The sequence below is a fragment of the Ptychodera flava genome, chromosome 16 (genome assembly GCF_041260155.1).
Source record: "Ptychodera flava strain L36383 chromosome 16, AS_Pfla_20210202, whole genome shotgun sequence".
Lineage (NCBI taxonomy): Eukaryota > Metazoa > Hemichordata > Enteropneusta > Ptychoderidae > Ptychodera > Ptychodera flava.
This window is the reverse complement of record NC_091943.1, coordinates 22,933,212-22,948,533: the sequence shown is the minus strand read 5'-3', so window position 1 is coordinate 22,948,533 and position 15,322 is coordinate 22,933,212. Positions and strand designations below refer to the sequence as shown.

At 37.2% G+C, this 15,322-nt stretch overlaps 1 protein-coding gene across 2 annotated transcripts in view; it reads left to right on the top strand.

Moving 5' to 3' along the window:
• The window catches only part of LOC139114338 (E3 ubiquitin-protein ligase UBR4-like), a 116,783-nt gene that overhangs the window by 8,283 nt on the left and 93,178 nt on the right, over positions 1–15,322 (top strand). For both annotated transcript variants that reach the window (XM_070675994.1, XM_070675993.1), the window contains exons 2-16: positions 325–422; positions 1,737–1,840; positions 3,391–3,514; positions 4,316–4,470; positions 5,070–5,299; positions 5,719–5,965; positions 6,525–6,790; positions 7,178–7,277; positions 7,824–7,964; positions 8,698–8,812; positions 9,618–9,814; positions 10,627–10,712; positions 12,795–12,877; positions 13,046–13,131; positions 14,011–14,236. In XM_070675994.1, coding sequence (XP_070532095.1) covers positions 325–422; positions 1,737–1,840; positions 3,391–3,514; positions 4,316–4,470; positions 5,070–5,299; positions 5,719–5,965; positions 6,525–6,790; positions 7,178–7,277; positions 7,824–7,964; positions 8,698–8,812; positions 9,618–9,814; positions 10,627–10,712; positions 12,795–12,877; positions 13,046–13,131; positions 14,011–14,236 — 2,258 coding nt within the window. The remainder of the gene's footprint in view (positions 1–324; positions 423–1,736; positions 1,841–3,390; positions 3,515–4,315; positions 4,471–5,069; positions 5,300–5,718; positions 5,966–6,524; positions 6,791–7,177; positions 7,278–7,823; positions 7,965–8,697; positions 8,813–9,617; positions 9,815–10,626; positions 10,713–12,794; positions 12,878–13,045; positions 13,132–14,010; positions 14,237–15,322) is intronic.

The following is a 15,322-nucleotide window of genomic DNA, read 5'->3' as shown; positions in this document are numbered from 1 at the left end:
TTACTAAATATAGCTGCATGTGTGTGACTTTGGACAACACTGCCTAAAATTTGGACAAATTTTGTTGTTGCATGCGCAGCTGTTGTTGCAGCTTGTAGTCTGAGCCATAAATTCAAGCGAATCAGTGTGACTTTAATATAGTAGCCATTGTCACACTAGCTGGTTTTATTTTCATTGTTTATGCTGAAAATGTGGACAAATATTTATTTATGCATATTAATGAGAGAAAAAATGACATCATTTGCGATCAGCACTATTCACCATCCTGTGCCTTATACAAGAACAAAGCCTTTTTTTTTAATCAAGCTGATTTTTTTATTTCAGTGAACAAGACATCTTGGAGCATGAAGACCAGTATGAGTGTTTCTACTCAGCCTTTGTGGCTCTCAGCGCTCACTACATCAGCACACATGCCGCAGACAGTAAGTACAATTTAATTGTGCTTTTGTAGTGTTATAAAATATGTAGTCAGCCTGCATGCAATTATTACCAAGTGTTCAACGTATGAATGGAAGATATCAGATTTTCTAGGTTGACATCAAAAAGTCAAAAATATATATGAACATTTTGATTTTGTATATGTACTGATGGACAGAGTAAATAGAAAAATATAGACTGCCAGAGTGTAGGGAAATTTGTGATGTTTACTGACCTGACCTAATTGGAAACAAAAAAACCCATAAAGTGACTCATAAAACTCATAAAACACCTGGGGTACAATGTTGCAGCTGACACCTACACGAAAGGAATGAGTCAGCCAGTTACCCAGGGTGCAATGCAACATCCTGTGCTATGTATGACACCCTAGCTTGCACATAGATAACTAGGGCATTTCAAATGATGACAATATCAAAGACCAGAATTGTGGTCCCTTGGTCTAAATGTGCTGTTCTTCATATTAACTGGTGTTTTATTCCAAGATATAGACAAGATATTTTAGGCAGTCAAGAAAACTGTAAACATGTGTTTTGAAACATTACTAGCAATTTTAAGGTTTCATTCTGTAAATTGCATTTTTTGTTAGTCAAGGCTCTCCATAAGGGGATTTACAGGTAGGTCCCCACTGTTTTTCAAGCAATGTATTTATTATTATTAGCTTTCTAATCATGCAAACGAATGCATTTTTAAATGTTGAAGAATAATGGAAGATGCATTGTTAAGTAAATTGGTTGTTCCTGTTTGTCTAAGCTGTAGAGAACATAGTTCATGTTTTCAATCCTGTGGCTTTGCTTTTTCCAAAATTCCTGTAAAACATTTAGAATTGGCTGGATTATTTCCAGCGTTTTGGATTTTCATTGCCATCAGCATGTTTTCAATGAGACATCTAACCATGGTAAATATAGGAAAATGTTTAAATTTGCGGCGTTTAAATTAACTAATTGACAGACTCAGCTAAATTCACTAAAAAAGGATGTCAGCCAAAAAGACATATTTTTCAGTAACATCAAACTTGTTACATATGCCTGTATTTATTATATAAAATCCCTTCGTTTCTGTTACAAGCAAGTCACATTTTCAGAATTTAGTTTAATCAATTTCAAATTAAAATAATGGGTAAACATAAAGAACAATTAGATTTTTAAGGGCCCTCCAATTAGCCTAGGAAAGTAACTTGACCCACCAGGATTATGTTGATTCATAAAACTGTGGACCCAAAATTCTTCAGTCGTGCAAATTGGCAAGGACTCTTTCACTTGTTCACACAAATGCCATTGAAACTCACTTGTTTTTTTCAGTTCCAAAATCCTGTATCAACACAGTTTCCTCAGCGTGTCAAGTTTTGATGAATTTCTCTATCAAGAGATTATTGAAGCACGATGACTACTGCGCCATGACACAGGTAAGTGACATGTCATCTACTGTTTGTTTCTTTCCAGCAGTTTGTGTCCCGTCACACCATTGTCAGTTTTTTCTCCAAGTTTCTGTCTCAAGTGGGGAATGTCCCTATATCCTTGAAACTTTGGGGGGATTTGGTTCTGATTGAGGGTGAACCACAATAGATTATGCAAATTAAATGATTCAGATTAAGGTTTATCAAGGTATTCACAGAGTGGGGTTGAAGCGTTGGTCCAACATTAAAATTAACGGTCTCCTGCTTTTGCTTTGTGTCTGTGTAAGAAATGTTTATACTGTGACTGTATTCATATCAATTCAGTCACAGTTTTGTCATCTGGAACCGTAGCCTGTAATGTTATATCACGGGCACTACTCATGATGCCAAATACCACTGTCAATGCTCTGTGTATTTCAATATCTAAAGATCTCACTATTGGGATGACATTGTATTTGTTTGTAGCTATTTTAAGGGGAATTTAGATTAGAAAGGGGGAATCGCACAATCATAGGGGATCATTTTAAAGGCCTGTGTTGATGTGAGATTGTCTTGCCAGGAAATTTACTTTCTAGATTACAATTTCAATGAAAAACAAAAGGCTATGACACTCCATAATCCTCTTACAGACTAGAACAAACTTGGTCCCTGGGATCAATTCCCTGGCCTTTAAAGCTCTTAGAGTTAGAACAATTTTGACCATGTTAGTTTTTGAAAATCCAAACATTTTATTTTTTCCCAGACAGTTAGTATAGGGATGATCACCATTTTGAATTTCAAATATCAGTTAGGTAATTTTTTTCCCTGGTACCAAACTTTGCATGGTTACCCCGATTATCTTTTAAAAGAAAATTGTTGATAGTTTCACTGAGGAAAGTTTTAATAAAAGATAAAGTATTTCACTTTGAAGGTGCAATGTTACCTTAAAAGGACAAAGTCGGCCATTTTTCATGGATTTAGTTTTATACAAGATACTACTTATATTGTTTGACATGTTGAAAGATACTGAATGAACGGATGACCATGCATATGTTTGACCCCAGTTTTAGACACGATCAATGAAACCATCGCGAAAATGAATTAATGGTCATGATCATAAATTCATTTTCTCGATGGTGTCATGTATCGTGTCTGAAACCAGGGTTGAATATGTGCATGGTCACCCGTTCATTCAGTATCTTTCAACATGTCAAATATATAAGTAGTATCTTGTATAAAACAAAATTCATGAAAAATGGCCGGCTTTGTCCCTTTAAGCCAAAAATTATATGTATTTTCACCAACTTAGAATGGTATGTTATAGCAGGTTGTTTAAAATTATGTATATCTATGTTTCCAGTGGCCTTCCAATGTTCAAGTCTTTATTAAAATTCAACACATTGTACATGTTATGCCTCATTGGTTTTTACAAACTTTGGTCTGATGGTGAAATGTGAATCTGAAAGGGTGTAAAGTTTTAGATTGCAGTTGCTACCATGCGTGTAGAATAGGCCAAAACTGGTCTTCGCAAATCACAGACACCAAACAAACTGTTTCTTAAATTTCCATTATTGATACAGAAACAATTGATGCAACTCGTGGAGGGTTTGTGTAGAGGAAACGGTGTGCTACAGAAAACTGATGTTGTTACATTCACGGCTATGATGAAGTCATCCAAGATGCCAATGATGCCATGGTCAGACAGTGAGTATTGTTTTCAATGCTATTGTAATCTTTTGATGACACTATTGTTATCGTATATGGTGCTGTGAGTATTATCACTGCTGATTTCTAGAGTAGGGTGCCATCTAGTGGCCAAAGAAATCTACTCTGATTCTTCAAAATATTGCTTGAGCCTCATGACCATTTCAGAGACTGATGCATGCCGAGAAACATGCATCAAATTAAGGTAGTATGCATCTTGAGAGTGAAAGACTAAAACTTTTGCTCAAACTTTCCTCAAAGAATATTTCAACCATTCTCTTTGAAAATCAAGAATAAAAATCGGGGGTTACCATGGAAATTTTTGAACTAGAGAAACAAATTACTCAAGATTTATCGATATTTGAAATTCAAAATGGCCGCCATCCCTGTGTTAACTCTATGGAGAAAATATAAAATTTTGATTTTTGAAAAACTAAGTTGCTGAGAAGTTTTCTTAAGAGTTTAAAACAAACCCCCACAAGTGGTAGATCAGAAAAGAATTGAAAAAGTTTGAGAGTCTGAATATCTGTCCCCAAGGCGCGCTCTACCTCAATGATCACGACATGGAAACGGACACTTTACTTTGAGATTTCAGAAAGTAGTTGGCAACCAACAAGGTTTTCATCTGCTTAGTTCAAGTGATGTCATATTCTATGTTTCTCTAGAACATTGATTGAGAAAGTCTCCTAGAGATAAAAACCCAAAATATCTCAGTTTTAAAACACAAACTCTTTCTGAATTTGCATCGTATTCAGTAGAAAGTGATCTTTAACTGTGATCATAAACATTTCCTCTTCTCAGCAAAAGAAAAGCTGCCAATAAAAGTGGATTTGACAGCTCCTGGATACCCAATGGATTTTTTCCAGCAGTTGACATCCGCCTTTACTGAGGTCAGTCCAAGCTACGACAACCTTTTGGCGAATAGAAAGAGACCAAACAATGAAGATTTTGCAAAGGTAGGAAACCTCATAGATTTTTGGGTCCCCAAACCTCTTAATGCAATAGAGTAGAACTTACTTTTAGTTGTTCTGGTGCGCATAAGTAAAGACTATAACCCTAGTGACTCCTTAGATTACTTGTGATAAGTAAGAAACACAGTCTATGTGCCCTAGTGATGTATTATCAATACAGAACTTTCGATGCTCTTGCAAAAACAGACATGAACAAACTAATAATTTATCATAGTAATTTTACCACGAAAGGAACATACTTCACACACTGTTATTAATGGTCTGGTCAAAATTGAGAAAAATCACTGGAACAGCCTGTGCTAACTCAGTTTGTACCAACCTTACAGTACATGGTTGAATTCACTAATTAAAGCTGTTGTTTCTTGTGGAAAAGTTCAACTCTTTCAGATGGAAATGAGGTGAAAGATCAGAGGTGACACATTTCATGTAAAGATTTTACCCATTCATTGCCATGGTTTGGCCCAAACCCATTGTTATCTATGGTAAATGTTGGACTGTCTACTGAAAAATGGGGGATTGACAGGTTGACTTTCAAAATGTGTTTACAGTTACTGTACATGTACTACCATCTTTCCTTGCTACAGTTCCTAGATATGGACACAGGTAAACTCGACACTGTAGGTGACATGAAGACATACTTTGCAGCAAGAAACGTAGACAACTTACACGTCTTGGGAGGAGCAGATGCCCTGCTTGAGATCTGTCTAAATCTGCCCTACCTATTGCGGTATGTCAACCGATACAAAGAGGCGTTGACGGGCAAATTCTTCATCATGCCGAACAATGTGAGTGACGCTATCGCAGCCAGGAATAGGTATGTAAAATTCAGGAGCTTTCTGTCAAGTAATTCGATTTTCACTTTAATATTGGTTTTTACAGTTTCATGTTTCCATGTGCTGTTGTTGAATGGACCATAGGAACCATCTGTTTTCATTTTGGCGTACTCCCTCACATTTCATGAAACAAACGTAGACTTCCACTTCACATCTTCTAAGTTTGCTTAGTAATTTACATAGCTGTGAATTTGCATGTCTTGTATCATGCCAATGGATTATTTTGTATGGTCATTAACATATGAATAGATTTGTCTAAAAATATTAGGGATAATCAACCCCATCTAATTAGATAACTCAGATAAAGAGCGTACTGGAAGTAAGGATATTCCAGATTTTACACTTTCCTTGATATTCGGTTTCATTTTACATAATGATGTATCGCTCATTTCTCTCACAGTTTCCAGTCCCTGAATAATGACATAGTGATAGTGACCCGGGCGCTCTCACTACCAATCCTAGAGCCACTGACTCCATCTCGTCTCACCGACCTGGTTACCATAGCGATGAGTTGCCTCTTTGCGGGTGTCACCGTGGCGACATGCAACACCATCCTGAACATTGCCAGCAGTGTTCAAATGCGAGGAGTATCAACGTGTAAAGATGAGGAACTTGAAGGTTATGCTGTCTCTATTGTTCAAAAAAGTGTAAGTTTAAAAAAAAGAGTCATTTAATTTGTCTGTAAGATTTTATTTTCAGTCTCCTGCCATCCTCAAAACAAGTATTTATACATTGCGCAGTAATATACTTACAATTTTTGTGCTGTAGTTTTATACACAAAAGGGGCTCAAACAATGTATTTTTTCGTATGGTCCATTGAAATGAAAAATTTTCAAAAGGAGTTTATCGCAGGTGGTAGACTGCCTTACAGCCTATTGAATGCGACTTTGCCACTGATACATGACGTTCTGTCTATGGCCTTGCTGAAAGAGGTATCACAAGTATTTTGAAACCCAAATGGCCATCTTAGCTTGTTGAGCCTACCACACTTACATTATCAATGGTAAAAGTGCAGCATCTAATTGTATAGTCAAGCTAAGCCAGCAATTGAGCAGCTATGGGACTATCAATACATTTGCATGCTACGATGGATTTCTTATTAGAAAAGTTTTTCTTTGTCTTCAAGACGAGTTTCTGAATACAACATGTACAATGAAGAAATGCTGACATATCACTTTCATATTCTGTTTCTTTGACAACTTTCAGTTGTCGGCATTCAACACAGTAGCCAGTGCCATTCAGAACTCAACCCGTGCTGGCGGACAAAACCTACAGAACTTCAACATGCTGGGTGCATGGTGCATACTGACAGGTCTGCAGGCCATCCTTGGTCTCAACGCTTCCAACATCGCAGACAAGGGAACCAGCAGCAAGGAAAAGGACAAGGACAAGGAAGCTTCCCCGAAGATAAAGGATTCCGGTGGCGCCAAAGGCAAAGAACACATGCAGACCAGGCCCGGATCAGCAAAGGGGTTAGAAATCCTTTTCTGAAATGCTGTTTATGTACAGTGTGCATGGACATGTTTGACTATATGATTTTGCACTTTTTTGGGGTGCATTTTTACAACAATGAAAATTTAGTGCTTTGAAAATCTGAACGCAAAATTTGTACACTGACACTTGATTCACAGTTTGAACAACAATGAATAAGAGAATTTGTAGAAACGCTGAAAACACACATAGATTGCGGTTGGTATCCGCGAAATTCCCATGGTCATCTAATGTATTTGGTAGAGAGACTGTTTTGAATTTGGATGATACCATGATACCAAACAAATGTTTCACAGTAAGTTGTAAGTCATCTTGGTGTAATTATTGCAGAGGGATTAAACTACAGGGCATTCATTTTGTTTTTGCAGACTACAAGGTTTCGGAGTGTTAACAGTTGCTCTGTCAGACCATGCTGTGAGACTGCTCACCGTTCTCTTTGAAGACTTGCATGTGGAAGGAATATCAAAGGTAGGAAACAATATTTCCTCTTGTAATCTGATTGAATGCACCTATCTGACTGAAGTGATTTACATGTACAAGTATGTAGTTTGGACTGAACATCTCAGGACAGAGAGGTTTGTCATCAAATGGCTGTTTGAAATTTCTCTACCATTAGTGATCGTTGCTAAATAGCTACATTGATGAATTTTGCTCAGTTTCACACGCTAAACTGCACACCGCTGTTCATCTTTGCTTCAAATCTGAAGACAGTACAAAGATTCACATATCTGTTGCAATATTGAGTCAGAGAGCTTGGAACGGGCATTCATCATTGCCTATCATTATTGTTTTCAGAGCGATTTCATCTGTTTGAAAGTTGTGTGTGAATGGTATTTGGTATGTAAAGGTAATGTTTTCCAAAGTTTTGGAAGCATGTTTTCAAGCCTGGCATCTTGTGAAAATCTCACATGAGCAACAGAATGACATGTGTGTGAAAGTGTTGAAGATCATATGGCACCAAAGCCATGTGATTTGTTGTTTAACGTGATATACATGGAAATTTCTTTATTTCAGACATCTTCAAGTCTAGACATGACACCAGCAAACCTAGATATCATGCCCAACTACACAGCATGGCAGAGAGTACAGAGACTAATAGAGGGCGTACAGCTGACCAATCTGCTGCTCTGTCTTTTCACTGTCTCCTATAAAAAGGTGAGTGGGATGTGCTGATTGGTTAAATTGTACCTGTAAAGTCAGGGGATCTTTTCTGTATTTGGTTGCCTGATATACACATGAAGGTCTTAAAACCAGCCAGTCTCCTTCTTTGATATTTCACTCTGTTCTACAATATTGTTAGTAGGATGCACTGATTGGATGAAATTTTCTTTCAAAAAGTCAGAGGCTTTTTTGAGAACCTGTTCATAAGATAGTTTGCACCTCTAAATTGAAAATCTTAAACTGTTGCCCAAACTTTAAACCATGTGCTTTCAAAAATAAGAAAAAAGTTCAAAATGGCTGGCATCCCTGTGTGCAAAATATGGGGGAAAAAGAAAATTTTGATTTTCACAAAAATAAAGCTGATGAAATTTACTCCATGCACTTCAAATCGAGCCCCCACAAGTGGTAGACCAAAACTGAATTATGAAAGTTTGAGAGTCTGAATACTGTCCTTGACATGCGTTCTACCTTAAGACACATACGTCCCATATCAAAAATCTGCTTAAGTCATTTTGTAGCTTTCCCCATAGCATTCTGAGGAGATACCAAGTCTTTCTAAACAACATTGTTTTAGTGTTTGGCTGTTGTAGCTATGTATTGGCCGCCAGTGATCATGCACATGTGTGATATTTTTGGATTTGTCAAGTTTGATCGTGACATTTTGAAGAAAATTCTGTTGCAAAATAAAAACACTGTATGAAGCTTGTTTCTTGAATTTTCCTTTCAGGCATGTTCACTGAAAAGACAGAAGAAAGCCCCAGTGCCATCAGAGAGTGGCAGTGAATCAGATTCTAATACTTACTATGAAGACGACTTCAGCAGCTCAGAGGAATCATCAGAAGGTTTGTCAAGTTCCAGAAAGGTTTCCCTGTGTGGCCTCTATTCAGTATGTCAAGGACATTAGCCAAATATTCTGTCAATACTTATGTGAAATTTGTACAAACAGGAAGGTGTAATTTTTTGCAAAAAGTATTTCACATTTCAATATCAAAGTCATACAGAAGTAAGTAAAAGCTAGCTAGTCTTTGTAGTAGATTGATTACATTTGGAAACTCAAAGGTTTAGGAGCTGCGGTATTAAATCAATATTGAGAGATGTTTTGTAGTAGTAGACAATCTCTTTGTAATTGTCATCAAATATGGAAAGTAACCTTTGGGAGTTGTAAGTAAAAATTGTCTCTTTTTAAACAGATGACTTGGCTGTCTCCAATATTGCTTATAATGCATTTTGACTGAATATGACCCTGCAAAAGTTTAAACGTCTGGAAGAAGGGCAGATGAAGTCAAAACAACACCACCAGATCAAATAATGCTTGCAAATGATGCGTTCTGAGTAAGATGTATGTGGATTTGTGGTGTTGTTTTGTTTTGACTACTCATGAACTTCTTCCAGACAATGTTTCAAGTTTCGCAGAGTTGATTTCTTTGTTATTAACTGATATCACCACCCAGACTATAATTATGCCTGACAGTATTCACAGCGCCTCAATTTAAACAGTGTGTCTAGTTCTTGATTTGCCAACAGTTCATCGCAAACCACAGCAATGTATATAATAATCATGATTTGACAATCTTTTAAATTTTCATGTAAATATAAACCAAACTGTGAACAGGTTTTGAAAAAAATTTCTGTTGATGAATTCCACAGATGATGACAGTGAGCCAATCTTAGGACAGTGGTTTGAAGAGACCTTGTCACCTGAATCAGACTCCTCCACAGCGCCCCCTCCCCCTCCTCGACCACCACCCATGCAAGATGCCAACGACAGCAACAGTGGTGGGCCCAATTCCAGTGGTCTTGGAGAAGACGTCGGAGTGGTGCCGGACAAGAAAGAACCTGATGGAGTGAGTTGAGATTTAATTTTCTGCTGGGGCATCAACAATATGACCGTCATGAGCGCCATCCGTTGGCAGGCAACAAATTGTGATCATGCCTAAGCTATCATGTATTATTTATTAACTGAACTTTTGTGTAGGAATCAGTGTGTAGAAATCATGGTCACAGCAGAACATAGTCATCAGCAGGGTATTGCTACTGTGAGCAGCTCCATCTTCTGATCACCATGTCTAAAATTGCTCTCAAATATATTTCTAAGTATGGACACAGCATTGTTTGTAGCTAGTCATACATACTCCCTCTTTAATCACCAGATGTCGTCTAATATTCAACTGTGGTTGCGTCTCCACTCTTATGCCCATGAATTGTGCGCATGCTTTTCTACACTACTACACTGCGCGACAATTTGTTATGCGCAGAAAAATAAACACTTTGATGTAGTCTATCGCTCCATTCTCAGCATTAAGGTTCACCATGCTGTTTAGGTACTAGTCTCATGGTGGTGAATCAAACTAAGTTGGTGGAGGAGTTATTGATATGAAATGTGTGTGTATGCATATCTTCAAAAATAGCATAACTTTATCAATTTTTGTACTGTGAATATTTTCTTTTGTTGATACTGTTATCAATTGTTAGAATGACACCACTAAAGTCAAATTACTGAGAAAAACTGAATCAAAAGTTAATGTCCACACCTGTTTCAATCAAGTCAATTTTAATATTATAAAGATACAAACTTACTTGTAAGTCCTATTTTGTCCTTGTACATAATATTTGGCAATTTAAACAATTTTATTTGTTTCTTCCCTTTTTAATCTAGTTTGTCAACCTAGGCTGTGATATTCTGCGTTTCTTGAGTGTGCAGATGCTGAACTCCCACAATCAACTTGTGAGAAGTTATTTGAGGTAAGCTGCCTTGTATCTCTTCTATTCCCTGTAAACATTCTAGTGTTTCATGGTAGTAGCATCTGGCATTTGAATGCTGGTTGGCATTCAAAAATGTGATTGGTAAGGTAGAGTGCACCTCGGGGACAGATATTCAGACTCTCAAATATTTACAATTCTTTTTTGATCTATCACTTGACAGGGCTCAGGTTGAAACTTGTTGAGTAAGAAAAAATGTCACCGTCTTAATTAGTCCCCACGGACAGCATCCGGGGGACTTATAGGTTTGGTCATGTCCGTGCGTGCATGCGTGCGTGCGTCCGTTCACGCAGATATCTCAGAGATGCCTGGAGCGATTTCATTCAAACTTGGTACAGGATTACTTCATATGTCATACATATGCACGTCGATTTGTTTTGTGATACGATCCAATATGGCCGCCATGCGGCCATTTTATTACAATTTTTTTCATGTACAGAGCCATAACTCAGAATGTTTCAACCGATTTTATTCAAAATTGGTACAAGGACATTGACCTATGTCATACATATGCACGTCAATTTGTTTTGTGATATGATCCAATATGGCTGCCGTGCGGCCATTTTGTTACGATTTTTTTTCATGTACAGAGCCATAACTCAGGCATATCTCAACCGATTTTATTCAAAGTTGGTACAAGGACATTGACCGATGTCATACATATGCACATTGATTTGTTTTGTGATACGATCCAATATGGCCGCGATGTGGCCATTTTTTTACGATTCTTTCATGTCCGGAACCATAACTCAGACATGTATCAAGCGAATTTATTCAAAGTTGGTACAAGGACATTGACGTATGTTATACATATGAACCTCGATTTGTTTCATGATATGATCCAATATGGCCACATGGTGGCAATTTTGTTATGGTTTTTTTCATGTCGAGAGCCATAACTGGTAAATCTCAACTGATTTTATTCAAAGTTGGTACATGGATATTGACTTATGTTATACATATGCATGTTGATTTTTTAGACAGTAAGATCAAATATGGCTGCGTGGCAGCCATTTTGTTATGATTTTCTCATGTACAAAGCCATATTTCAGACATATTTCCACCAGTATCATTCAAAGTTGGTACAAAGACATTGACCTATTTCATACATATGCTAGTCAATTTGTTTCACGTCATGTAGCAGTATCATGTCAATTATTGAAGTTTCGTAATTAGGCTGATATGTCAAGAAATAATGCATCAAATTTCATGAAACTTTGTACAGATGTTAAGCTCACATTGCTTTAACAGTGAAAAAGACATTTATCAGTGTCATTTTAATTAATTTGTAATTGCATATGTAATGAACTTTCCTAATTAGAGTGATATATCCACAAATACAATGTCAAATTTGATGAAACTTGATACAGATGTTGATGTCATAGAGTATTGTAAATACTGCATCAAACTTTATGAAATATGGTACCGGTGATAATCTGTTAGTGTTAGGATAGTATGCAAAAATGTTTGGTCGATTAATTCCTAGTTGACTCATTTAATGACCTTTTGTAATTAGGATGGCGGCCTACATTGGTTTTATGTTTTCATCACCATGGAACTCATAAATTCTTGACCATTGAGCGCCATCTGTATCAAAGTATTTTATCACAGACCTAATTAATGAAGAGGACTCTATCCTCTCAGAGGACTTGTAATCAAAGTACCCATTAACAAGTGGGGACTGTGTCATCAACGATGACTTGTTTTTCAAAAATTGAAAATTGTATTTTCCTGCATAGAATTAACACAGGGATGGCGGCCATTTTGAATTTCAAATATCAGTCAGTGTCAAATAATTTGTTTCTCTGGTACCAAACTTCGCACAGTGACCCCTGATTTTTATTCTTCATTTGGTAAGAGAATGATTCAAAGTTTCATTGAGGAAAGTTTTAGCAAAAGTTTTAAGTCTTTTACTTTTGAGGTGCATACTATCTTAAAAGATACTGTGGTGACTTGTCTGAACAGGTCCATTGAATAAAAGCAGAAATGTTCTGCGTTGTATAAAGGATGATTCACATTTTCATTTTTACCATGACTTTTCTCTTTCTTTATTTTCTTCTAAAGAAAATCATTCAGTGATCAACACATGGTTGGATTGGCAACTGTCATCAGAGATCTGGACAGAGAAATGACAAAAGCAGACAACGGTAAGATCTACTCTTCATTGAAATCATTGTATTGTCATTTTGAATCAATTATTTGCCATATATGAATCATTTTCTATAAAGATTTTACAGATTTATCCCTGTCAAATCCTTTCCACACATACTCTCATGTATTCACTGACTATTCAACGTAACTTTTATCTTTCCCAGTGAAATTGTACGACGACTTCTCAGTGACTTTGTCGCATTTCAATCACGGTTTGCTGGCATCAGGAACATTGACAGAAGAACTGCAGGTATGTACTTATGGATTAGACCAATCCAAAATACCAAATATCAAAGATAAGTATTCGTTGGTACCGCACACCCAGATGTGGTGCAGGTGGTATGTGCCTCCAATTTTAAGTCTAAATTTGCTCAAATTAATCTCAGCCGTTCTCTATCAAAATCCAGAATATAAACAGAAACAGGGATCAGTATGTAAATGTCGGAACTATGGAATCTAATAACCTTAAATTTACCAATATTTGATATTCAAAATGGTTAACATCCTGGCGTTAACTCTATAGGTAAAAATTAAATTTTTGGTTTATCTCAAAAATTAAATCGTGAAAACTTTATTCACTTCCAGAGCTTTAAACTTGATGAGAGTAGTAGTGTAAAAATTTGAGAGTCAGTATATGAGTGCCAAAGGTGCATTCTACCATAACAGATCTATCAGTATAAACACATTTTGCCTGAACTACATAAGGAGTGTCTATCAGGAAGAACTAATTATTAAAAAGTTTCCATAAAGAAAAGTGAAAAATAAATATCTATCAGGAAAGGCGGGAACGGTGAATATTTTTTCAGCAAAACATGAGTACAAGGCCATAGGGTGAAAAAAAGACTCAAGTGACACAACAAATCATTCATTGTGGGCATGCTGTGTCAAGTACATCAACTTTCCTCACCATAGAGCAGTGCATTGAAATTTAAAGTGAAGGAAAGTTTATTTATTTATCACTCCGTTGTAAAAGGCACAGATTATAATTTAAAACAATAGGATATGGTTAAAATATCATTGTTAAAAAACACAGCATAACGTTCATGGAGATTGAATATTGCATGAAAAGTTTCATCCCAATTCTTACATATAATTATTCAATGGATATCTCCATTGTATTTTTTCCCAGGATGCTTTGCTAACACATCTTGGCATCAGTCCAACAGCTGAAGGTCCATGGCAACTCAATGTCCTGCCAAGATCCCTAGCAGTTCTTGCCCACATCTTGCTGCTACGACAGAAGAAAGACATGAGTAAGAAACTGGACACTGCAGTCTGTATCAGTGTCTGGGAGAGGTTGATTGAGACATTGAAACAGAAAGCGCTGGAAAAGGTGCCGTTGAGTGATTTCGATGGTGAGTGCCAGGGATTCTCCTAACTTTCTACAGAAATCAAAATTTACCTAAAATTTAATGGAAGGATGGTAGACAAGTCAGTGAAAATCAAGAAAGTGTTTTTAGTCCCCACGGACACAGCCCGGGGGGACTTATAGGTTTGGTCATGTCTGTGCGTGTGTGCGTGCGTGCGTGCGTGCGTGTGTGCGTCCGTCCGTCCGTCCGTTCACGCAGATATCTCAGACATGCCCAGGTCAATTTCTTTCAAACTTTGCACAAGGATAGTATCCTACCCCATACAGATGCACGTTGATTTGTTTCACAATGCGATCAAATTTGGTCGTGTTAGAGGACTTTTTAGTTTTCACCTCCATAGACTCCCATGTATAAGGCAGTCTCCATAGACTCCCATGTATAAGGCAGTCCATAGACTCCCATGTATAAGGCAGTCCATAGACTCCCATGTATAAGGCCAATAAAAATAAAAATTTAGTTTCTCATCGTATTCATATTGCAAAAAGGATGCAGTGACACAGTTTTTAGTCCCCACGGATGAAGTCCAGGGGGCTTATAGATTGAGTCATGTCCGTCCGTGAGTCCATCAGTTCACGCAGATATCTCAGATATTTTGACAAAATGTCACGTGACCTTGGTGACCTTTGACCTCAAATATACATATTTGTCCATAACTCAGTAACCACAAGTGGTACACCCTTCATATATGGTATGATGGGACAGCTTATGACGCCACATATTTTACCTCATTAATTATGTGCATATCTAATTTTGAGCGAGCCAATAGAGCTAGAGGTCTGATTTTTGGTATATAGGGATAACTTAGCAATACAATTTTTTTGACAAAATGTCACGTGACCTCGGTGACCTTTGACCTCAAATATACATATTTGTCCATAACTCAGTAACCACAATTACCATATACCTACATTCACGTGCCTGTGTAAAGCTATGGGAGAAAGCGCCCTCAGAACCGTGCATTTTTTTTACGTATCACGCCCCGGCCCGGTGCCCAAGTATGGGCAATCGCGTGCATTTCTGAACTATTTCGATTCTGGTTACTACGCGCGTTGCTATCTGCAAACGTTCCAT